The sequence below is a fragment of the Haemorhous mexicanus genome, chromosome 30, assembly GCF_027477595.1.
Source record: "Haemorhous mexicanus isolate bHaeMex1 chromosome 30, bHaeMex1.pri, whole genome shotgun sequence".
Lineage (NCBI taxonomy): Eukaryota > Metazoa > Chordata > Aves > Passeriformes > Fringillidae > Haemorhous > Haemorhous mexicanus.
The window spans coordinates 1,688,142-1,712,355 of NC_082370.1; the positions used below are offsets into that span (position 1 = coordinate 1,688,142).

The 24,214-nt window shown below is 58.8% G+C and overlaps 2 protein-coding genes across 5 annotated transcripts; both read right to left on the minus strand.

Moving 5' to 3' along the window:
* Positions 1-347: 347 nt before the first annotated feature.
* On the minus strand, positions 348-11,765 carry SLC39A14 (solute carrier family 39 member 14). Of its 3 annotated transcripts, none has more exons than XM_059870558.1 (10): positions 11,722-11,765; positions 8,810-8,871; positions 8,329-8,598; positions 8,022-8,208; positions 5,940-6,109; positions 5,325-5,447; positions 4,842-5,027; positions 4,445-4,652; positions 3,198-3,382; positions 348-2,955 (listed from the first exon to the last, which is right to left on the minus strand). In XM_059870558.1, exons 3-10 carry the CDS (start codon positions 8,581-8,583, stop codon positions 2,809-2,811), a joined length of 1,461 nt encoding a protein of 486 aa, XP_059726541.1. In that variant the 5' UTR covers positions 8,584-8,598; positions 8,810-8,871; positions 11,722-11,765; the 3' UTR covers positions 348-2,808. The 3 variants fall into 3 exon arrangements, with proteins under 3 accessions (XP_059726541.1, XP_059726539.1, XP_059726540.1); XM_059870556.1 differs by lacking the exon at positions 11,722-11,765 and adding an exon at positions 10,525-11,260; XM_059870557.1 differs by lacking the exons at positions 5,940-6,109; positions 11,722-11,765 and adding exons at positions 7,298-7,467; positions 10,525-11,260.
* Positions 11,766-13,618: 1,853 nt separating this feature from the next.
* PIWIL2 (piwi like RNA-mediated gene silencing 2) lies at positions 13,619-24,154 on the minus strand. Of its 2 annotated transcripts, none has more exons than XM_059870589.1 (21): positions 23,943-24,154; positions 23,748-23,865; positions 23,196-23,327; positions 23,010-23,120; positions 22,655-22,772; positions 22,448-22,569; positions 22,270-22,350; positions 21,970-22,083; positions 21,681-21,869; positions 21,411-21,495; positions 21,216-21,302; positions 20,990-21,130; positions 20,745-20,858; positions 19,981-20,169; positions 19,213-19,314; positions 19,016-19,135; positions 18,087-18,175; positions 17,709-17,814; positions 16,540-16,793; positions 15,746-15,853; positions 13,619-14,434 (listed from the first exon to the last, which is right to left on the minus strand). In XM_059870589.1, exons 1-21 carry the CDS (start codon positions 24,136-24,138, stop codon positions 14,278-14,280), a joined length of 2,733 nt encoding a protein of 910 aa, XP_059726572.1. In that variant the 5' UTR covers positions 24,139-24,154; the 3' UTR covers positions 13,619-14,277. The 2 variants fall into 2 exon arrangements, with proteins under 2 accessions (XP_059726572.1, XP_059726571.1); XM_059870588.1 differs by having other exon boundaries at positions 18,087-18,364.
* Between the last annotated feature and the right edge of the window lie 60 nt (positions 24,155-24,214).

Sequence of the window (24,214 nt, forward strand, 5' to 3'; positions counted from 1 at the left end):
CTAGTGTGAGCTGGGGACAAACCCAGCATCCCACACCTCCCAGCCAAACCACGCTTTGGAAATATATTTCAGAAAAATTCAAAAAAATAAAAATATAACTATATATAAATAATTAAGGAAGGGATTTTGGAGCCGCAAAGGCCGTGCCATGCGGGCAGGCTGGGATTGTCAGTGCCACCTTCTGTCAGCCGCGCCGCACTGCACAGCCAGGGAAATCCAGCTGGAAAAGCGGGATTGCATCACCCAGCCCGGCTCCCTTGGAAAAATCCTGAGCCAGCAGCGCTCCCACCCCTCCATCCCCCAGCAGCAGGGAGGATTCCACTGCCGAGCACGCCTGGGACCCTCCGTCATTACAGAATATATTTTATTTATGGAATTTTACAAATATCTGTACAATTCACGTGACATTTAAGTTAACGCTCTTTGTTTCTCTCCTACAACACCTGAGTTAGAATTGAAATACTGAGATGGAACTCGAGGGGAAGGAGACACGGATGAAAATCCAGGAGGGGCTCGGTTCAGGTGGGTTCCCATCCCTTTCCCACTGGCAGGTGCCAGCCTGCCCAGGGGGAACAGGAGCTCTCCTCGGTGGCAGGGCAGCCTCGGTTCTCACCCCCCCAATCCCAAATCTCCGGGTTGCAGATTCCTCAGGAAACAGGGATAAACTGGAAACGAGGAGACGGCGGAGTTGTGATTCCCACAGTGAATCCTGCCAGCTCTGGGGACGCCAAGCCCTGCTATCTGCCACCTCCCAGCTCCTGGGGACCTCCCAGGCACAGTCCAGAGGGGACAAAGCCCCCATTGCCCCCTGTCCTCGCCCACGGAGGCTTTTCCAGCCGGGATGCAGCTCCTGTGCCCTGCCAGCCACGTGGTGTTTTCCAAGTGCCTCCTTGAGAGAGAGGAGAGGGCACCAGTGCCAGTGAAAGGACTCAGATTTTCCACATCGACTCAGTCAGCTGGGGCTGCAGCTCTCTCAGGCAAGGAAAAAGTGTTTGCAATGCCCCTTTGGTCCTGGAACCTGCAGGCCAGGGAATGCCTGCCAGGTGATGAATGACTGCCCAGCCAGCACAGGCCACGCTGCTCTGCTCCAGTGGGAAAAGTGACTTTTGGTGACAATCCACAAGGGACACCACACGGGACAAAGCAGAGCCGTCTCTCCTTGAGGGAATCGCCCGAGGACCGTGTGGCACCTTCAGGTCATCCCAAAAAGGCTCCCTGCTCCTCCAGAATTGATATTTAGGTGTTGGAGTGCAGGACAAAGCCAAGAGCCAGGGGTGCTGAGGGGACAAATGCCCAGACTAGGAAAGCCACCGAGAGTGCAGGTGATGATCCATGAGGATCCTGGCAGTGCCAGAGGGCACGGGCTCGGTGACAGCTGTTGGGGGCTTAGGAAGAACATCACCCAGCTGGGAACTACAGGAATTCAGGGATTACAGGGATCCAGCCAGGGTCCAACGCTGCCAGGGGTGCTGAGCCTGTGCCAGGGCCCTCTGTCTGAGAGGGGCAGGAATAATACCTGGCACAGCCTCAGGTTTGCTTTCCTCAGAGGGCGAAGGGAAGGTGTGGGAGCCTCAGCTCCAGCACGGTGCCACCACCCTGTCACACCCCACACACCTGCACGGGTGGGCAGTGAAGGAAGACACTTCACAAACACTTCCAGAGCACCTGCACCTCTCCTCCATCCCAATCCAACCACAAGCTTACACCAGGTACAGGACGAGGGCTCTGGGGGCAAAAGGGGTGTGAGGGAACCTCAAGCAACACAGGTGGGGTGGACAACCTTATCAATATGATAATAAGTAATTCACCTAGTGAATCTGGAACGCCAGCCCGGAGGCAGAGCTGGGAAGTGCCTGGAACACCCTTCTCTGGCTACTCCCTAAGGCTGGGAACACGCAACCTAAAGAGGTTCACAGTCTGAGTTTTGCTTTTAAAAACACCCCCCACCCCACCCTGCACCTTAGCACTGTTTAAAAAGTGGTGGCTGCTCCTGGGTGTCACCGTGAGCTTGGACACAGCCTGAGGAGAAATCCCTGGGCTGGAGCCTGCGGCCGGGCAGGGCTCTGCTCTCATCCCCTTCTGAGCAGCCCTCACAGAGGAGGAGCTGGGCCTTGCCCCTCATTCCAGCTGCATGGACTGAAGGGAGGGTCAGGGCATCCTGGCAGGCTTCTCCCAGCAGCCCAAGTGTCGCTCCAACCCAGTTTGGTGGGCTCTGCTCTGAGCACTGACACCCAAAATGTGCTTTAAAACCCCTGCCCTCTTCACGCCACTCTTGCCGGGGCATTGTCCGGGCTGAAACGGAGCAAAAGCAGTTGGATGATGGTGACATCATGAACCTCCTCATCCTCAGAGAGCACAGCTCTGAGGGCTGGCTGTGGGGAATGCTCTGAGAAGGGTCTGTCCCTGTCTGTCCCCATCACACACCCCCAGAGGGGTCAGGACAGCCTCATGTCCCGTGGGAACGCTCCAAGCACCACGAGAGGAGCAGCACGGCTGGAGCAGCTCCTGTCTCCCCATTCCATCCTTCCTGGGAGAGGCGAGGAGAGAAGGGATATGACACTGGAAAAAGTCAGGTCAGTCCTGTGGGAAGGGGAATTCCACTCCCCTCAGCCTTAAACCAGAAAAAAAATCCATGGAATAGCTTTCAAAGCAATGTCTCTCCTGTAGTGTGAGGTCAGTGCCCGCACAGGTACCGTTGTATGTTTGCAGCAGGAAAAGGAAAGAAAAAAAAAAAAAAGAAAAAAACCCTTCCCCCCCCCAAAAAAAATCCATGGAACAATTGGATCAGGGCTGCAGCTCAGGCTGGTCCTACCCTATCTGGATCTGCCCCGAGTACATGGTGAGCAGCACCATGATGGTGAAGCCCGTGAGCAGCCCCGCGTTCTGGATGGCGAAGGTGATCAGGGCGCTGCCGTTCTGCTCATCCTCCCGGCTCACCTCGTTCATCTCAGGGAACTGCAGGGGGAAACATTGCGATGGCAGGGCTCAGTGACAGCCCCATCCTTCCTCAGCAAACACCCACCAGCCTCCCATCCCGGGGATTTCAGCCAGGCAAGGCAAAGCAGAGATGTCTGCATGTGCCAAGGGGACAGAGCAAACCCCGCTGTGCCTGCAGGCTGAGGGCAAGCAGAGCTTTTCCTAGGAAAAAATCCCAGGGCTCAGGGTCCCCAGCTCAGGATTTGGGGCTCAGGATTTACCATGTCAGCCAGTGCTATGTACAGGAACATCCCTCCAGCCAGAGCAAAGATCCAGTTGGCAGAGAAGTGGCTGCCAGCCACGATGCCGAAGGCCAGGCCCACGTAGCAGCAGCAGGCAGAGATGAAGTTGAAGAAGAGCGCCTGGCGAATGGTCATCCCAGCATTCAGCAGGATCACAAAGTCCCCTGAGGGAGAAGAAGATGGGAGGATGAGGAGGGAAGGGCTGTCAGCAGCACTGGGACAGCACTGACTTCAATTCTTAGAAACCCAGAATATCCCGACTTGGAAGGGACACAAAGGATCAGAGTCCAACCCCTGGAGTGCACAGAACACCCCAAACGTCACAGCATGTGCCAGCTCAAGTGTGGGCTCCCTGGGGCTGCTGGCACTGGGCACTGACCATTACACTGCCCCTAAATTGAGACATTCACACCCAAACCTGGCTCTCCTTCACTGACCATTCCACTACTCCTGAATTCAGACATTCACACCCAAACCTGCCTCTCCTTCACTGACCATTCCACTACTCCTGAATTCAGACATTCACACCCAAACCTGTCTCTCCTTCACTGACCATTCCATGACTCCTAAATTCAGACATTCACACCCAAATCTGCCTCTCCTTCACTGACCATTCCACTACTCCTGATTTCAGACATTCACACCCAAATCTGCCTCTCCTTCACTGACCATTCCACTACTCCTGAATTCAGACATTCACACCCAAACCCACCTCCCTCCTCATCCTCATCTGCCCCTAAATTTGGACATTCACACCTAAATTTGCCTCCCACTCACTGACCACAGCACTGTCCCTAGACCCACACACTCACACCCAAACCCATCTCCCCTGCACTGGCCACTCCAAATTCAGACATTCCCACCCAAACCCACCTCCCCTGCACTGACCACTCCAAATTCAGACATTCCCACCCAAACCCACCTCCCCTCCACTGACCACTCCAAATTCAGACATTCCCACCCAAACCCGCCTCCCTCCTCCCAAACCAACGAGCTGTTGAGAGGTTTTTTTTTTGTCTTCAGATGCCTCCATCTAAATTTAAATCTCAGACATCATATTACCTCGTTATTTTTAGAGCGGCGATTACTCAGAGCAATTTACAGCCTCCCTCTCCCCCCTCTCAGCAGCATCACTGGTTATTGCACCCCAAATCTGCCTTTCTGGATGGACAAAGCACAGACTCCAGAGCGAGCAGGAGCAGGGGCAGCCCCAAGGAGTCACATACCCAGCTCGTGTGGGAACTCCTCGCAGAGGATGGCCACGGAGGTGCTGATCCCTTGGAAAACAGAGACGGTGAAGGAGGCGCCGATGGCCAGGCCGTCGATGAAGTTGTGGAGGCCGTCACTGAGCGTGATCATCCAGGCCAGAGTCCCAATGTCCGAGTACCTCACCTCCTTCAGCCAGTAGCACGCACTCTGGGAGGCCTGCAGGTCCTGCCACAGCACCCCAAAATGGGGATCAACACCCAAATCCCTCCTCCAGATGGGAAAACCACCCCACTAATCATTAAACAGGCACAGCGGAGCTGTTTGGTCCCACCACACACCAAGAATTTGGGCTGCAGAACTGGTTTTAACTGACAGGTGGGATTTTGTCACAATGCCATGGGATGAGGCGCTCACCTGGACAGAGAGGGAGCCCACCACAGCCTTCTCATCCCCTGAGGGGGGCTTGCACTCCAGGTCGCTGGTGATGTGTGGGATCATGTGGTCCAGGTCCCCGTTCTGCAGCTTTTCCGTGACCCCCTCCTCCCGGTCCTTCTTGGAGGGCAGAGCCTCAGGGCCATAGTGGCTGTGCCCGTGGTGGTGCTGTGGGATCAGGGCTGTCAGTCATCCCGATATTCCTGCTCTTTCCCACCCTGCCACCTCAAGATCTCTGCTGTTTCCCACCCCACTACCCTGAAATTCCTGCTCTTTCCCACCCTGCCACCTCAAAATCTCTGCTGTTTCCCACCCCTCCATCCCATTATCCCTGCTCTTTCCAACCCAGCCATCCCGTTATCCCTGCAGTTTCCCACCCATTATCCCAATATTCCTGCTGTTTCCCACCCCTCCAACCAGAAATTCCTGCTGTTTCCCACCCCACCATCCCCTGCTCCATCTCACCTGGTCCTTCTGCTTCAGGAGCATCTTCAGGATCTTCTCTGTGAAGAAGAAGAGGTAGAAGCCCCCAAACACCACAGCGGATTTGGAAACGTAATAATCTTCCTGAGGGTTGAATCCAAACGCCTGCAGGCAGGAGGGGACCCAGGAGAGGATGAGGAGCAGGCCCTGGCAGTGTCCTTCATCTGCCTTTGCCCCTGGGGTGACACTGGAGGGGCGACACAGCTCTGAGCTCTCTCTGAGGAGCAGCTGCTTTGGGGACAAGCTCAGGAAACACCTTTGTGCACCTTTAATCTCCCTCACTCCCTCCTCCAAGCTGGCTGTGCCCCGAGGCATTGGATCCAGCACCTGCCCTGGGGCAGGGATGTCAAAACCACTTGGGGACCTACCTCCAGGGCTAGAAAAAGCCAGAAAAGGCAATAAAACAAACCAGGGATCTCCCTGGAGCCATTCCCTTCCAAACTCCAGCTCTGAGAGGCTTCCAGCCCTCCATACCTCGCTCTGGGCTCCCCTCCGACGCCGCCTTCCCCTTCTCCAGCCAGCGAGCGCCCAGAGAGAGAGAGAAACAGCCCCAGAGAGAGAGAGAGAAAAGCACAGACCCGCCAGTCCTCTCCCTACCTCGGGAATGAGCTGGAAGAGGGCGTTGGAGTAGAGAGTTCCAATCGCCAGAGCTATGAAGTAGAGGAGCAGCCGCTTGTAAAAGGTCTTCTTCATGAAGGGCACCACGCTGGCTCCCACCAGCGAGCACAGGGAGATGACGGAGACGCAGAGGAAACCGTAACCCCAGACTGGCAGAGCCAAACCCACCCCGGGGGAAGGGACGAGATCAACGTGGGGATGGGCAGGGGAGGAATCCACACCGACAGCACAGAGAGAGGAGGGAGGGAGAGAAGAGGACATTCATTAGTGATTGTTGTTCATCTGGCGCCACCTCCAAAGGGCGAACCCGGCGCTCAGCGGCTTTGGGAATCTCAGCTGAGTTTGGGCAGCCAGGCCATGGCCCAGCAAGCCCCCAGCTCTGCTCCGTGGGCCATTCCCAAGCCACAGAGCTCCCGGGTCCCCCCAGCACCTCGTACGCTCCAGCCCTGCCCTACCAGGGTGCTCCAGGTGCTGGCAGGGCTGGAGTGTACCTCTGGCATTTCAATTCCTGGCAGATCAGGAATTAGAGGCGCTTGGTTTTTATGTCCAGCAAATAAAAGTTGCAATTCTGGAGCTGAAAAGCTTGGATAAACATCCCACTGCCAGTATGGATGAGGTGTTCACTGCCCGGCAGCAAACAGGCAAAGCCAGGGGGAAAAACCCACTGGAATTTTAAGGTTGGATGTGCCAAATCCAGCTCATCCTCTGAGGAGGCACCTGGACCACGTTCCAAAGGTTTCCAGTCCGGGTGGATTTATTCAGCTCCAGAACTGCGCAATTACAACACAATTAATTTGCGATATTTCTGTCGGTCCCATCAGAGCACCAGGATACCTCATGGAAGGCAGAACCCTTGTGGGAACATCAGGCTGGGAAATCAGGTAAGGGGAAAAAAAAAAAAAGGCAATTAAAGGATTTGTAAAAGTTGCCTGATTCCAGAGGAAGCCAGCACTTCTCCAGGCTGTTCTCTGTGCTTTTATATGGGTATTTGATCATATTTTCATGGATATTTCACATTTTTTTCCCTCTGGCTCATGCCAGTACTGCTGCCACAAATGTGGCTGAGCACATCCCTCCAAAAGATGCGCTCCTGGACACCCAGAGCAGGAGCAAACAGCTTCTCCCAGCACACTCCCACTCCTCAGACGTGGCAGGGTGGAGGACACTGAGGGTTTCCTGGTGCTCAGAGGGGTGAGAAAAGCCCTGCGCAGCCCCTTGAGCCAAGCCCTGAGCCTCGGGTGACGAGGGGTCGGATCGATTCGGCGGGGTGGAGGCAGAGAGGGCGCCCACGGAGCTGCCCCCGGAGACGGGAGAGAGGCAGGGACGTTCTACCGCACCTCTGGGATGAGCTGGAAGAGCGCGTTAGAGAGCAGCGTGCCGATGGAGAGCGCGATGAAAAACAGCAGCACCCGGCTGAAAAAGGCCTTCTGGGAACACGGCACGATGAGGACTCCGAGCAGGGAGGCCACGTTAATCATGGACACACTGAGAAAACCAAAGCCCCACACTGCGGAACGAGAAGAAACGAGGGCCAGACATTACCGAGGCTCTCGGAGAGCCCGGGCCCGGGCGGGTGGGAAAGGCTCCGGGGCTGCTCCCCGTGCTCCGGGTGCTCCAGCTGCGACAAAACCATCCTGTTTGGTGCAGGGAAGGTGGGAATGAAGCCACGGGGTTCCTTGGAAAAGGTTTTCCCCAGCCAGCCCCAGCGTGGGAGAAGCCAAGCTGTGCTCAGGGCCGCCGATCCAAGACCTTGGGCAGCATTGGCACTGGGATGGGCGGGAGCTGGCTGAGCATCCGCCGGCGGCTGGAGGACAGTGGGTCCCTCCAGGTCACCCCCTCCCATCCAGGGGAACCCACAGCAGAGTCCCCTCCTCATCCAGCTATCCCGGAGGCACAGAGGTTATCCCAGCAAAATCACATCCACAGCGAGGAAAACTCGGTCAGGACTTCCAGCTGCTGGAGGCAGGCAACTCCAGGAGTGGGAACTGGCTGTTCCTCATGTCCCCAAGCTCCATGCCCAGAACCAGGCAGTGCCTGTAGCCCCCCCAGCACCCCAATTACCTTCAGCTGAGCTGGGCCTGCTCTCCTCTGTCTGCTCATTCTCCTCATTTTCCAGGTTTTCGGAGGCGCACGCCCCCGACTCCAGCTGCTGCAGGATGGTGGGGCAGAACTCCTTGAACTCGGTGTGCCCCACAGGGGAGCCCTCGCTCAGGTTGTGGATGGCAAAAAGCTCCACAGAGCTGAAGCACTGGGGGAGGGAAGGGACAGAAATGTGCCTTGAGATCCCCACACCTCCGCAGGGAGATTTCAGCAATCGGCAGGGAAGTTTTGGGGGCCCACAGGGAGGTTTTGGGGGTCCCCTCCTTACACGGGAGAGGTTCAGGCGCTGCTGAGGTGTTTGGGAGACATTGGCGTGTCCCACTCCCACATCCAGGCGGTTCAGCAGGGCCTTGAGCTGCTTCAGGCTCAAGGTCTGGCTCTCCCCATAGCGCTGGAGCAGATCCTGCAGGAAGGAGGCTGCCGAGACGCCGGGGCCGTCCCTGCCCGCCCGGACCTGCGGGCAGGGGAGGAGGCAGAGCAGCAGGAGCAGGCAGCAGCTCCGGGGGCCCACGCTGGGGATCATGGTGCCTCTGGGATGCTGGGAGAGAAACCACACTGCTGTTGGCTTTGGCATTCCCAGAGCTCCAACCACGGCTGCTCCACCCCACCGATGGATTTATCCTCAGGGAAAGGGGGAACGGCGCTGTGAGCACCCGGATCCCGAGGAGGGCTCAGCATTTTTCCACAATTTTCCACGCAAAACCACCCCCACCTCCTCCACCCTGAGCCACCCCAAGCCCCTCACTCACCCTGGGGGGCTGCCAGGACACGGCTCCTGGGGGCTCTCCAGCTCCACAGCACCTCGGGGACCCTGGAAAGAGCAGGATGGTCGGGAAGCAGGCAAGGCTGTGCCAAAACCCAGCTGTGTCAGCCCCAAATCAGCTCTGTGAGGGGTGAGGAGTCACCCTCCAGCCCTGGCCACGCGTGGGTCCCCTCGGTGTCACCGGGGCTGGGACACAAACGCCGCAGTGCCGGCGCTCGGAGGAACGCGGCAGCCCCGGGGACAGAGGTGGCCTGTTGATGAGGTTATAATTTAACCAGGATAATTACCATGAACTGAGTGCTTCCCCGCTCTAACTGTAGGTGCCTTTATAGTGTTTGCCCAGAATCAATCCTTGCCCTCACAGTCCCTTTCATATGTGCCGGGAATTGATAAAAGAGGGGTGGCACAGCCCCGGGGTGCAAAGGAAGGGGCACAGGGAGAGGAGGGGACGCCAAGCACGACCTGCACGTCCACCTTGGGAGGCACCCAGGAGCCTGGAGCTCAGGCTGCCTTCCTGGGAAAGCTTCCCTGAAAGGTGGACAGCAAATTTGGGATTGGCAAAGAGAAAATAAAAATCTGCTGCCTCCATCAATGCAGCAGCCATCCCAGACCCAGCGTGGGGCTCCAGGTGCACCTCCTGATCCCCCTGGAGGTGCTCCCGACCCAGCCCTGGACACCCCACCGTGCCTGGCCTGTGCTGACAGCTCACAGGCTCCACTCTCTTCCAAAAACCAGGACATTTTTGAAGGCCGGCCAAGCAATTGTTCCAAAAATAACCTGGGGCCAGGATTTCCATGCCAAGGGGACCCGCAGAACCCCGCTCCCCATGCAGGACCCCACTGCCCCTGAAGGCTCCCACATTCCCACAGGTTTTACCAGCTTACCACCACTTTGTGAGCTTTGTTCTCCGGGAGCTTTTAGCCTTCTCCTGCCAGGGCTTAGCTCGGATGCTTTGACTTAACCCCTCTCCTCCCAAAACAAGGGAGGGAGCCCATCCAGAGCAGTGCTGCTGCTGGGAACACCCTGCTGGGTGGGGAGACCCGAGGGACCTCTGCCTCTTCAGCATCCCCCAGACCCTTCCTCTGCCTCCTTATCCCAATCCACCCTTCCAGGTGGGTCCTCCTGGACTGCGTGGGACATCCTGTCGGTGACTCCCACAGGTGCTGGCACACAGCCCAACGTGCCAAAGGTTTGTCCCGGCTGGCCGCACGTCCCGCTGGCTGCCCTTTCCAGCCGGGTGCTCCTCAAATCCCCAGTGCCACCGGGAGCCCTCCTGCCCCCTGCACACCGATGGCCCGGCCCGTGCCAAGGCACGCAGCTCTCTCCCTGCCAAAACCCCTCCCGGGGGTTTCGCCCAAAGCCGGGCTCAGCCGGATACACCCAGGCTGGAAAACCGGACCTCAACTTTCCCCCCGCTGCCAAAGGAAAGGCAGGAAGGGCAGAGCCGGGCAGCGGCCGGAGCTGCACAGGCTCGCTCCGTTTTAGGGCAAAACGAGGTGGAGGAGCCGCCCCTGCGGAAGAGAAGGGCCCAAAGAGGCACATCCCGGGGGGCTCCGACCTGCTGCAATCCCGGGACAAGGCAGGAGGGTGCCGAGCACACCCAGCCCAGCATCCCGGGACAAACACCAAAGGACACCGAGCCTCGCCATCCCCACCGCCAGCTGCGACCCCCCCGGAGCCCCCCGGCCTCCTGCCCGCTACCTTCAAGGGCGTCCTCCCACCGGGATGCGCTCCCGGAGCCCGGAGCCAGCGCCTGACCTACTTTATCCAGCTGGGGCACGGACGGACAAACCGCTGCCACGCGAAGGGACGGCTGCCCGGGAGGGATGTGCCCGGGAGCGATGCCACGACAGCACCACGCAGCTCCCGAGGCCGGGCAAACCCTTCCCATCTCCCTGGGCTGCACTTCCCGGAGATCAGCGATCCCGGCCGCAATCCGCACATCCCCCCCCGCTGCTCGGAGCGGGAAGGTGACGCCGGGAATGAGAACCGCTGGCACAGCCGAGCATGACCCCGGCGACGTCAGCCCCGCGCCAGGCGCTGCCCGAAATCCCGCGCGGGGATTGCCGCAAAGCGGGAGGGGACAGGGCCAGCGGGACCCCGAATTCCAGCCCCGGACCCATCCCGCTCCTGTCGGCGGTCGGAGCTACCGGGGCCTTCCAGAGCAATCGCGCTCCACGTGTCCTGCGGCAAGGAGAGCTCCGGGCGCCGGCTGTTTTCCGTGCCCTGCGGCTGTCCCGGGGCTGGCAGCGGACCCGGTCCTGGGTCACCGACACCCTGGGCTGCCCTGGAGCCTCCGAACGGAGTCCTGTCCTTTCCTTGCCCGTGATCCCGGCCCGGGGAGGGCAGACGGGCAGCGGAACCGGGAGATCCCCCGGGCATCGCACCCCACAGAGACCCCCCAGTCCTGCCCAGTGTCCCTCGGGCCGGAGCTGCTGCTGCCGCCCGGTCCCTGACCCATCCCACCCCTCTCCCCATCCCACCGCCGCTGCCTGGTCCCAGAGCTTGCACTGGTGGTGCCAGACCCCATAACTGGGCCCTGCACCCCAAAACTGAGTCCTGCACCCCATAACAGGGTCCTGTACCTCCGACCCCACCTGCACCTGCACCCTCCCCTGCCCCAGACCCCACGGGCTGTCCCAGAACGAGCTCCCATGGCTGCCCCCAGGCCCTAGGACCGGCCCCAAACCCTAAACAGCCGCTCCCTGCATCCTTCACATCCCTCCCTGCATCCCCCATCCCCATCCGGGGCTCGGGGCCTGCCCCAGCCCGCTCCCCCTGCTCCGCTGCCTCCCTCCCCGCGGGGCCCGTCCCCGCAGCCGGTTCCCCGGCGCACGGCAGGACTGCCGTGCCTGTCCCGTTCCTGTCCCGGTCCGTCCCGGTCCATCTCGGTCCTACCTCCGCTCCCGCTCCCGCCGCCGCCGCTCGGGGCCGCGCAGCGCGCACGCGCGGCCGCCGGCACGGGAAGCGCTCCCATTGGCTCCCACCGCCCCCGGCCACGCCCCCTCCGCCTCAGACCTCTTCCCCTCAGCGGGGCAGCGCTGGCACCCCGAAAAAATCCCACCCGGGACCCCAAAAACCCCACCCGGCACCCCAAAAATCCCACCCGGCACCCCAAAAATCCCACCCAGGACCCCCCAGAAATCTCATCCAGGACCCCAAAAATCCCACCCGGCACCCCAAAACCCCCACCCGGCACCCCAAAAACCCCACCTGGCACCCCAAAAATCCCACCCGGCACCCCAAAAATCCCACCCGGGACCCCAAAAACCTCACCCGGTACCCCAAAAACCTCACCTGGGACCCCCCAGAAATCTCATCCAGGACCCCAAAAATCCCACCCGGCACCCCAAAAATCCCACCCGGGACCCCAAAAATCCCACCCGGCACCCCAAAAATCCCACCCGGGACCCCAAAAATCCCACCCGGCACCCCAAAAATCCCACCCGGCACCCCAAAAACCTCACCCGGCACCCCAAAAACCTCACCCAGGACCCCAAAAATCCCACCCAGGACCCCGAAAATCCCACTGGGAACCCCAAAAATCCCACTGGGAACCCCCAGAAATCTCACCCAGGACCCCAAAAATCCCACCCGGGAACCCCCAGAAATCTCACCCAGGACCCCCTAAAAATCCTACCCAGGAACCCCCAAAAATCCCACCTGGGAAATCCCAAAAAATCCCATCTGGGAACCCCCAAAAACCTCACCCAGGAACCCCCAAAAATCTCACCCAGGATGCCCAAAAATCTTATCCAGGATCGCCAAAATTTTCACCCAGAACTCCCTAAAAAATCCCACCCAGGAACCCCCTAAAATCTCACTCAGGATCCCTAAAAAACCCCACCCAGGAACCCCCAAAAATCTCACTCAGGACCCCCAAAAATCCCACTTGGGAACCCCAAAATCCCATCCGGAACCCCTTAAAAATCCCACCCGAGATCCCCAAGCTGCTCCAACACCCCTCTCCGGGGCACTGGGACCCCCAAAGAGCCCCAAACACCCACCCCAGGAGCACCAAGACCCCCAAAAATCCCACCTGGTACCCCCCCAGACCACCCCTAAAAATTCCCTGGGATCACCCCAAAACACCCACCCTGAGGCACCAGGACCCCCAAACACACCCCAGGAGCACTGGGACCCCCCAAGAACCCACCTGGGGGTACTGGGACCCCACTGAACCCCCACCCTGAGGGCACCAAGAGCCCGAGGGCCCCTCCAAGGGACCCCACAGATCCCCCAAAACCCCCCTGGGGGCACCTCCCCAAACACCCTTTAGGGGTGCAGGGCACCCCAAAGACCCTCCAAACACCCCTTGGGACCACTGACCCCCCCTCAGCCCCTCCCCAAGGGGTCACAGCACCAAACATCCCCTGAGATGGGGCTGGGGGACCCCAAGGACCCCCTGGAAAAGCCCAGGGAGGGACAGAGCCATCCTGGCTCCTCTCGCTGTGCCAAGGAGCCGGCAGGGACAAGGAAAAGGCAGAGCTGGGATAGAAAATGCTGCAGGACGGGGTCAGGCAGAGCTGGGGGACCCCCAACACCCCAGCCCAGCACCCCCAGGGCCAAGATTTGTTCCTAAATCCCACCCCAGGCTGGGCCACGCTGCCAAAGTCCGCCGGGATTGGCAAATAAACAGGGATAAATGATTAACCCGGGGCACAAGGTGACAGCCCTGGTGGCACTGCTGCTGTGACCCCCTCCTCCCCGAGTGTCCCTGCTCCATCCTGGGATCCCCCAGGAGTGAGGGGCAGGATGTGGCCACCAGCACCCCCCAAAATCCACGAGGGAGCAGCTGACAGCAACGATTTTATTGGAAAGAACCAAAAAACTGGTTACAGGGCAGAAAAAAAGGAGGGGATTCCAACTTGAGTTAAGGCAAAAAAGTCACCTAAAATAGGTGAAAACTCCAACCTTTCCCTGGGGTAACGACCTGAATCCACTAAGAATTCTCCTTGGAAAACCAGTGACTCCTCAAGGACGGGAGAACCGGCCAAACTGGAGCTTTGGTTTGTTCAACAGCAGCTTGGAAAAGCCCAGGAAAAAAAAAACCAACTTTAAACCTGCATGGAAATGCAAGAAACTGAGGTGGAAAAAACCCTGAAATCTTTGGGATTTACATCCAGCACCTGCATAGGGATGAGCTGTGGGAGCAGCAGCACTTTTGGGGCTCATTAACTCGACCCCCTTTACTGGGAGGGCTGGGAACCAGCAGGATATTCCTTTGGGTTCACCCCCATGGGGATAATTCCCAAATTAAAACCCCACAGCCCTGGGATGCTGCTGCAACAAACAAAGTATAAATTAACGCCAGAACAGGGAATTGAGGAAGATCCCCCATGGCAGGGGGGCAAACAGCAGCGGGTGGGGAGCAGAATTCCAGGTGCAATCCCAGTTTTCCCGGTGCAATCCTGGATTTCCCGGTGCAATCCTGGATGCCTGGGTCCTGGCAGGTTAAAGGAAGAAGAGCTGCTCGCAGAGGTGGGCGCTGGGCTCGTGGTGCAGGACCTGGCCCACCAGGAATGCCAACTTGTGGGCGTACTTGCAGGGCGCAGGGACACGGACGGTGCCCGGCCAGTTCCAGTACAGGTGACACAGCTTGAAGGTCAACCTGGGGACAGGGGGGGAATTGGGATCTGGGATTCCTGGAAAAGGGGATGGAGCCAGGTCCAGATCCCTCCTGGAACAGGGAGAAATGGGATTTGGGATTCCTGGAAAAGGGGATGGAGCCAGGTGCAGATCCCTCCCAGAACCTGCACCCAGTTGTCCCACAAATGGGGTTTGGGATTCCTTGGAAAGGAATGGATCCCTCCCAGAACCTGCTCCCAGCTATCCCAGAAATGGGATTTGGGATTCCCGGGAATGGGGATGGATCCAGGTCCAGATCTCTCCTGGAACCTGCTCTCAGCTGTTCCCTGTCCTTGGGATAGGGAGGGAATTGGGATTTGGGATTCCAGGAAAGGGGATGGATCCAGGTGCAGATCCCTCCCAGAACCTGCTCCCAGCTGTCCCTGTCCTTGGGAGAAATGGGATTTGGGATTCCTAGAAAAGGGGATGGATTCAGGTTCAGATCCCTCCTGGAACAGGAAGAAATGGGATTTGGGATTCCTGGGAATGGAGCCAGGTCCAGATCCCTCCCAGACCTGCTACCAGCTATCCCAGAAATTGGATTTGGGATTTCCAGGAAAGGGGATGGATCCAGGTGCAGATCCCTCCCAGAACCTGCTCCCAGCTGTCCTTGGGACAGGAAAGGAACTGGAATTTGGGATTCCAGGTTCAGATCCCTCCTGGAACAGGAAGAAATGGGATTTGGGATTCCTGGAAAAGGGGATGGAGCCAGGTGCAGATCCCTCCCAGAACCTGCTCCCAGCTATCCCAGAAATAGGATTTGGGATTCCCAGGAAAGGGGATGAGGCCAGGTTCAGATCCCTCTTGGAACCTGCTCTCAGCTGTTCCCTGTCCTCGGGACAGAGACAAATGGGATTTGGAGGGTCTCTCCCACTCTCCTGGATGATTTTGGGGAGCTGAAGGATACTGGGGTGGCTTTGGCACTCCTGCCCTTTCCCCTGGATGATTCTGAGGGTCCCTCCCACTCCCCAGAGAGGATCTTGGGGTGCTGCAGGATCTCAGGAACTCCTGCATTTCCCCTGGATGATTTTGAGGGTCTCCCCCATTCCCCAGGGAGGATTTTGGGGCTCTCTCCCACTCCCCAGAGAAGATTTTGGGGTGCTGCAAGATCTCAGGAACTCAAGGACTCCTGTGTTTCCCCTGGATGATTTTGAGGGTCTCTCCCCTCCCCTCTGCAATATTTTTGGGTGCTGCAGGATCTCAGGAACTCTGGGACTGTTTCATTTCCCCTGGATGATTTAAGGGTCTCCCCCATTGCCCAGGCAGGATTTTGGGGTGCCAGGGCCCCCCTTACCTCTGCAGGTGCTCGGAGCTGAGGTTGGCCGTGTTCCACATGCAGATGTAGCGCGTGGGAATGCTGCAGCCCTGCCGGGAGTGATGGGCCAGCAGGAAGAAATCCTCCCTGCAAGGGCAAAACAAACCCCAATTCTCTTTTTGTTCCACCCCAAACTGAGCATTTTTGCACCTCAGGGTGCCCTGAAGCCCAGACTGAGCTGGTTTTTACACCTCAGAACGGTGGTTTTGAACCATAAGGGTTTAATTTTTGCACTCCACAGGGATTTTTTTGCATCCTGGGGTGTTTTTGCCACCATTTCACTCTGGTTTGTTTTTTTTTTTTCACTGTGGGGTGAAAAAAAGAAATTTCAACCATTTATAACCATTTTTTTTTGCATTTAAGATGTTTTTATACCCCAGAGTGCCTCGTTTTGTAAAAACAATAAATTATAAAATACCTTATGGTATTTTTACAACCATTCTCTTGCAAATTGGGGGGGCTTTTACACACCATTTTTTACACCTTGGGCTGGATGTTTTCCAACACCTTGGGCTATTTTTACAATTTCTTTGTCACCCTGGGAATTTTTTTGCACCCTGACGTTCTTTTTGCACCCTGGGCTATTTTTACAACTATTTTTTTGCACCCTGGGGTGCTTCTACAGCCATTTTCTCACACCGAGGGTGGATTTTTTTCCACCCTGGGGCATTTTCACCTCCATTTTTTTTACACCCAGGTTCATTTTTACCCCTGGGGGTGTTTTTTATCCCTCCCCAGGGTGTTTTTTACCCCAGCCCAGCTCTGCCTCTCACCGGCCCAAGCTGGTGATGCTGTGGTCGATGACGGTGCCCAGGGGAGGGGACACAAACTCCTCTCCTGTCAGGCAGTAGAAGTTTGTGCTCAGCTGCTTCTGCACCACCATGACCACGAGGCTGGGCTGGTAATTTTGGAAGGTGTGGAAACTCTTCTGGAGCTGGGGCACCTCGTACTTGAGCACAGTGTCCAGCTGGGGGTCGGACACCCCATCCCGGTACACCACGATCTTCATGGGCAGGGAGTGGTTCAGCTGCGGGGCAAATGGGCAAAATCAGCTCCTTTTTACCTCCCTGCCACGCACAGGATTAGCTGAGGGAGGTGGGGAAATATTCCCTGGTCAGGAGAAGTCTGGGTGTTGGGATGGAGCTGGGAATTGAACCCACAGAAATGAGTCCCCACAGAAATGCAGCTCGGGGTGGGTTTGGGGAGGGATGTGTTTGAATCAATCACAATTCCAGACTGATCTGGGTGGGAAGGAGCCTTAAAATCACCTCATTCCACCCCCTGCCATGGACAGGACACTTTCCACTATCCCAGGGTGCTCCAAGCTGGCCTTGGACACTTCCAGGGATGGGGCAGCCACAGCTCCTCTGGGAATTCCATCCCAGCCAGGAATTCCTTCCCCATCTCCCATCCATTCCTGCCCTCGGGCTGTGGGAGCCATTCCCTGTCCCTCCAGGCCCAGTGCCCAGGGCTGTTCCTGCAGCATCCACAGAAGGATGGGGAAATAAAATCAAAGAATCCTGGAATGGTTTGGGCTGGAAAGGACCTTAAATCCCACCCAGAGCCACCCCTGCCATGGCAGGGAACCTTCCACCATCCCAGGTTGCTCCAAAGAGGCCTCGGGCACTCGCAGGGATGAAGCTCCCCTGAGAAAATCCCAAGAGCAGAGATTTTCCCTGGCCCTTGCCCTGTCACAGGCTGCTTTTCTCACGCTGGGGACAAGGGACAGCCCGTGGCAGCTGTAACGTGGCACTTCCCTCTGAGCAAACCCATCCCGAGGCACGTCCCCAGATAAGGGCGAGCTGTCCCAGCTCCACATCCAGTCCAAAGGCTGTCAGGGAGGTTTGCTCCCCTGCACGTATCCAGGCTGGAAGTTTGGGAGGTTTTCCCTTGGTTTTGGGGGAATGAGGAGCCACAGGAGGGTGGGGTTGGGCGGCCTCACCTCGTAGAAGCGCTTGAGGGCTTGGGAGAGGCAGAGCCGGAGGCTGTCGGCGATTTCCTGGTGGGGCATCTGGAAAACCACCCTGGAGTACCACTTGGTGAGGATGCTGGGGATGGAAGGGGAATGGGCAGCCTGGAGGAACCCCCCCAGCACCAGGCAAAGTCCACCGAGCTCTTGTGCAACCCCAAACCAGCCCTGGCTCAGCATTCCCAGCAAACCCTTCCCCTGGGAGAGGGGAGAGCTGGCTGAGCACAGCAGCTCGGGGAGAGCAGCACCCTCACCCCCTTCCTGGCCAAAGAACGGGGTTTTGGGCTGGGACATCCCAAAATTGTCAGGGCAGGGCAGGAAAACTTCCCCCTTTGCCAGGGAGCCACGTACTGGTTCATGCTGGCCACGAAGCCGATGACAGAGCGCATGCCCTGGCTCCTGCTGTGGTGGATGTCCATGCCCACAACCATCAGCTGCTTCTGGAGAAGGGAACAGAGGTGGGATTTAGGGATAATGGCCATGCCCACAACCCTCAGCTGCTTCTGGAGAGGGGAACAGAGGTGGGATTTAGGGATAATGGCCATGCCCACAACCCTCAGCTGCTTCTGGAGAGGGGAACAGAGATGGGATTTAGGGATAATGGCCATGCCCACAACCATCAGCTGCTTCTGGAGAGGGGAAGATAAGATTTAGGGATAATGTCCATGCCCACAACCCTCAGCTGCTTCTGGAGATGGGAACAGAGGTGGGATTTAGGGATAATGGAGCAGGGAAAGGCAGGTGGGATTTAGGGATCATGTCCATGCCAGAAACCCCCAGCTGTTTCTGGAGACAGGAAAAAAGGTGGGATTCAAGGAGGAAGGATGTCCATGCCCAAAACTCAGAGATGTTTCTGGCAAGAGGAAAAGAGGTGGGATTTAGGGAGAATGTCCATGCCCACAACACTCAGCTCCTTCTGGAAAGGGGGATTTAAGGATAAGGGAGAGTACAGGGCAGGTGGGATTTAGGGGCAATGTTCATGCCAACAAAAGGCAGGTGGGATTTAGGGATAATGTCCTTGCCAACAACACTCAGCTGCTTCTGGAAGGGGGAAAAACAGCCAGGTGGGATTTAGGGATAAGTCAGGCACCTCCAAGCTTGGATCCCTCCAGCTCCAAGGGACTCATGAGCACCCAGGAGAAGCCAACCCCAATTCCCCAGCTGGTTCATCCAGCCCATGCCCACAATAATCCAAACAATCCAACTCCTCCACAACAATCCAACCCCTCCAGAGCTTCCAGGCTCATCCCAGGCCTCCTCCCAGGGTGTTCCTGCCTTACCAGTGGGATATCAACCCCCCAGAGCTGCCCGCCCAGCTTGCAGTTGATCTGCAGCAGAACTTTCTGCACCACGCTCCTGATCTTGCCAGGATGGCCCATGAGGGACTGGGCATTGATGACCTGTGGAGAGGCAAAACTCAGGGAAAAGTGAGGCTGGAGACAGCCAGGGATTCCCAGGGAGGGGGGTCCCAGCCCACCTGGGAGGGCACGGGGCTCTGCACACAGCAAAGCTTCTTGATGGCCCCGTAGACGTCGTCCCGGCCACCAGGGATGATGCACAGCAGCAGCTGCACCTTGTCCTGAGGGGAATCATGGAATTGCTCAGGTTGGAAAAGCCCTCCTGGATCACAGAGCCAAACCCAAGGTCACCAGTAACCCATGTCCCCAAGGGCCACATCCACACCTCCAGGGATGGGGACTCCACCCCTCCCTGGGCAGCCCATTCCTGGATTTAACCCACCCCCCTTTCCATGAAAGGAAATTTAACCACCTTTCCTCTATTGAGCCCCCCTTTCCGTGAAAAAATTCCTCCTGGTGTCCAACCTGAGCCTCCCCTGGCACAGTTTGAGGCCGTTCCCTCTCGTCCTGTCCTTTGTTCCCAACCCCACCTGACTTCACACTCCTAATCATGGGTTTTTAGGGAAAAATAAGGTCCCCCCTGAGCCTCTTCTGCAGGCTGAGCCCCTCCAGTGCTTCCCAAAGATCCCCCAGGGTGTCCCTGCTCCTCACCTGGCTTCCCAAGGAGCTCTGGATGCTCTAGGCTCCCATCCCACCCTCCCAGTGATCCCCCAGGGATGTCCCTGCTCCTTGTGGCTTCCCAAGGAGCTCTGGATGGCCCTGATGTGGGCTACCATCCCACCTTCTCAATGATCCCCACTCCTTACCTGGCATCCCAAGGAGCTCTGGATGGTCTAGACTCCCATCCCACCTTCCCAAAGATCCCCAGGGCTGTCCCTGCTCCTCACCTGGCTTCCCAAGGAGCTCTGGATGGCCCTGACGTAGGTCTCGATGCGATCATCCCGCAGCTCCTGCACCATGGGCTGTCCCACCTGCATCCCCATGGGCCCACAGCTGCTCCTCATGGATGCCAGCAGGTCCTTGGCCAGGTGCTGCAGCCTCTTGGGATAGATCAGGAGCCAGGAATTGATGGAGATCTGGGAGAAAAGCCAGGACAGGCTGTGGTTTGGGGGTGTTCCCGTGGCTCCCAATCCATGCAGCATGTCCCTTTTTGGGAGAGGAGAAACCTGCCAAGCACAGAGGGAAATTTGGGAGAGGAAAACTGGGCCTAGAGGAACCTGGAACAAAGCAGTAAGCTTGGGAGAGGGAAATTTGGGAGAGGGAATTTGGGCCAAGAGGAACCTGCAGCACAGAGGGGAATTTGGGAAAGTGGGCCAAGAGAAATCTGCAGCACAGTGGGGAATTTGGGAGAGGGAAACTGGCCCAAGAGAAATCTGGAGCACAGAGGGGAATCTGGAAAAGGGAAAGTGACCCAAGAGAAATTTGGACTGAATTCCAGCCAATTCCTGCATGTGAAAGGCTCCCTCCACCCTGGGATGAGGTGGGAAAGCAGACAGCACAGCCACATACCTCCAGCTCCTTCGGAAAAACAGGCTGGAGCGCAAATCCAACACAAACAAGGGAAGGGTTTGTGCTGGAAGGGGCTCAGGCACAACGCCAGTGCTCAGGAAAAGCCAGCCCAGCCGTCCCCAGCAGGGCAGGCTCTGCTCACCACGGCGATGGGCACCTCCTTCGTCACCTCGCGGTGCCAGCCCAGCTCCTCGGCGGGAAGGAAGGAGCGGTGCCGGAGGTTGATGCGCTCCACGGGCAGGACGTGACCCTGGGTCTGGGCAGAGCGGGAATCTCCAGAGCTGCCTCCACTGCCTGGGGGCCAGGGCAAGGCCGGGAGCCCCCCAGGCCTTACCCTGTAGATATCCTGGGTGGCCAGGGCAAGGCCAGGAGCCCCCCAGGCCTTACCCTGTAGATGTCCGTGTCCAGGACCAGCCCCCAGCGCTGCAGCTCCCGGGAAGCGTCCGGGGTGTCGCGGATGCGGCGCAGGAGGCCGGTGAGACGCTGGTAGTGCTGCTGGGGACTCTGGATCATCTCCCACATCACCTCCTGCACCAGCAACACCCAGCGGTGAGGGAGGGCTCCCCCCAAACCCTGGGCAAAGCTGGGAGCAGGGCAGGAGACAGGCTCTGACCTTCAGCATCCGACTGTTCTTGCGGAGGTCGGAGAGGCCGGTGAGGAAGGTGAGCTCTGGCACGAGCAGCACCATCTGCAGCTGGCGCTGCGGGGAGGGACAGGCACTGTCAGCATTCCAGGGGCTGGGAATTCCTGCTCTCCCCGGGGGCTGGAGGAGCCCAGAGCAGCCCATGGATCTCTGTGCCTGACTCACCCTCCCCTCTGGTGTCTGTTTCTCCTTGGGCTTGTGGACGAGCAGGGGTTGGTCCAGTTCCCTGATGGTGATCCCGTGGGTCTTGCTGGAAAAACAGCATCGTCACACAAGCCAGGAATTTCGCTTTGGCATTGGAATTTTTGCTAGATCTTGCGGAACACCCAGCCCCAAACCCCCGCCGTGAGCAGCAAAACCTCCCTGCTCCCACTGCCCCACCTCGGATCAGCGCCCTGCCCATTCCCAAGGGATGATCCAGCAGCTGCTCCTCACCTGTAATACTCCACAAAGGTGATCTCCTGCCCACTGGCCAGGGTGAACGTGTCCTTGGGGGTCTTGTCCCAGTCGATGTCATCCACGCGGTAGGTGCGGTTGTTGTAGCGGGTCATGACCACGCTCCCCACCAGCTGCTTGGTGCACTCGTCCTGGAACGTCCTCTGGCTCTGGGAGTGGATGGTTTGCCTGGGAAAAGAGGAGAGGCACGGAATGCTCCCCCCCCGTGCTAGCAGCTTCTGCAGCAGCCCTGTGCCCAGAGCCTGTGGGGCTGTGTTGCTGCTCTCACATCACGCTCAGCACGGACTCGCTGCGGATGATCTTGTGGATGGCGTCCACCATGAGGAAGAGCCCCCCGTCCTTCCTCCGGATGCTGACGGCGTATCCCGGCCAGATATGGAGGCTGTGCCCAGAGGGAAAGAGGCCTGGGTTAGCCCAGAGCAGCCAAGGAACCCCCAAACTCAGAGATTCCTTTCCCAGCTCCCAACTTCTCAGAACAGCCGCTCCAAAGTCAGGCTGACCTGGGAACACTTCCCGGTTTCCAGGGAAACAGGGATGATGCTGTGGCAAGGAAGGTGCCAGCACCCACCTGTATTTCTGTAGGGTGGTGGCCTGGGCAGGCTCAAAGAAATGTCTCCCAACCAGGCTCATGTTTAAGATTTTCATCACCCTAAGGAAGGAAAAGCAGGGCTGGATGAGGACTGACAGGAAGGAGGAGGAAGGGGCTCTCCTCCCTGAGCTCAGGGAGGGTCTCTTTGGTCTCTCACCTGCGGAACACCACGTTGTAAAAGGGGATGCAGAGATCTGAGCTGGGCTCCAGGATTTTGGTCATCTGGATGTTGATGAAGATCTCCTCCCTGTCGCTGCTCCTCTGAGCCTTCAGGCTGACCTTTGGCAGGGCCAGAGGGGTTTCTCCCACCCAAAACAGGGGCACCCCCGTACCCCAAACCGGGGGAGACCCCCCTACCCCTTACCTTGGGGATCTGGATGGGCAGGAAGAGGATGGAGCCATCAAAGGCCATCACGTCCCCAGTCACAGCGTGCTGCTCCTTCAGCATGGCAAAGCGGGCAGCCTTGCACTCCACCTCGGGGCTGGGGGCACACAGGGCCTTTTCTCCCTCCTCTGCCCTCCCAGACCTCGATCAGCCCCCCAAAAATCCCCCCTGAAGACAAAAACCCAGAGCTCTTCGTTGTGCCGGGGCTGCTCCACCTCATGGCAGCCTGGACAGCAGGAAGGACACCGAGGGCTCTGCCTGGGGACACCCCAACCTCGAGGGGCTGTGGGGGACCCTCGAGGGGCTGTGGGGGACCCCGGCCCCCCATTATCACCTGAAGGTCACGTGGTACTGGTAGACAGCTTCGTTCTGGCAGTGGATCTTCACAAAGTTCAGCCCCACGGATACGGTGGCTCCCTTGGCCACCGCCTTCATCGCCGGGGCCCTGCGAGGGACAGGGGGTCAGCAGCGAGCCAGCAGTACCTGCACCCCAAAACGGAGGGCTGGGGACACCACTTACGGCCTGGCAGCAGCTGGGGGGGTCTCCGGGGAGGGCACGGGCGTCGGGCAGGGTGGGCACGGGGCGGGCACAGCGGGGGTGGCTCGTCCAGGTGGGGTGGGCAGCGCGTCCCCTCTACCTTTCCACAGGATCCTGTGTCCCCAGGGGGGGCTGCGGTGAGCCCTGGCACACGCTGGGGACACACTGGGGGTGGCCTGGCTGCAAACCCCCAGCGACGAGCCCGACCCCCCAAAACCCCCCTACTCCTCCTGCCCCACAGCAGCCTGGGGGCTCAAAACAGCCGAGTTTTGGGATAAAGGGATCAGAGGGATGGGAGAGACAGAGGCAATAGGACAGACACACGGGGCAGGGGGAGACAGAGGGAACAGGACAACCACACGGGGCAGGGGGAGACAGAGGGGCTGGGACAGACATCCAGGGCAGGGGGAGACAGAGGGGATGGAGGGGGAGAAGAACACAGAAGGGAACAAGAAAGATGGAGTGGGACAGGAGGACCTGGAGGAGGGTGGGCCCCTCTGAGGGTCTGGGGGTTCAGGGGTGTGGGGGACTCACTGCCCACGCGTGGGGAGCGCCGCCAGCGCTGGCCCCTTGTCCTTCTCCTCCTCCTCCTTCTGCCGCTGCACCGGGCCGGGTGCAGCCACAGCCTTCGCATGCCCAGCGCCGCCCCGGCCTGCGGGAGCAGGGCCACCGTGAGCGGCGGAGCGGGGCTCGCCCGGCCCCCTGCACCCCCCCACAACCGGCACCTACCGAGGGGCCTCTCCAGAGGCCGCTCATGCAGGCCCAGCCCGCGGAAGAGCGCGGGGAACGGCGAGGACGCTGCTCGGGGCTGGGCGGGGCCTGGCGAGGGCAGGCGAGGGGAGACGCCCGCGAGGCCGCGGAGCCCCCGCGCCATGGGCACGGCGGGCCCGGGCCTGGGCGAGCGGAAGGGCCGCGGCGGGTCCATGGCCACCCCGTCGAGGCGCGCCCGGAGCCGCGGCCACGCCGCCGCCACCGCTCCGAGCGCACGCGCGGCCCCGCCC

Bases quoted from the DNA above. Each gene is read 5' to 3' on its own strand.
- PIWIL2 (XM_059870588.1), bottom strand. From the start codon at position 24,138: ATGGACCCGCCGCGGCCCTTCCGCTCGCCCAGGCCCGGGCCCGCCGTG. The intron at 19,315-19,980 runs GTGAGGAGCAGG...GATTCCCCTCAG, and splicing joins AGAGCTCCTTGGGAAGCCAG to GACAAGGTGCAGCTGCTGCT. The intron at 16,794-17,708 runs GTGAGGCCGCCC...TTTGCCCCGCAG, and splicing joins CCCTCAAGCGCTTCTACGAG to CTGAACCACTCCCTGCCCAT.
- SLC39A14 (XM_059870556.1), bottom strand. From the start codon at position 10,714: ATGGGAAGGGTTTGCCCGGCCTCGGGAGCTGCGTGGTGCTGTCGTGGC. The intron at 8,209-8,328 runs GTAAGGAGGGGA...TCCCTCCCCCAG, and splicing joins AGCGCCTGAACCTCTCCCGT to TGCTTCAGCTCTGTGGAGCT. The intron at 6,110-8,021 runs GTAATTGGGGTG...TGGCTCTGCCAG, and splicing joins CAGGCCCAGCTCAGCTGAAG to TCTGGGGTTACGGTTTCCTC.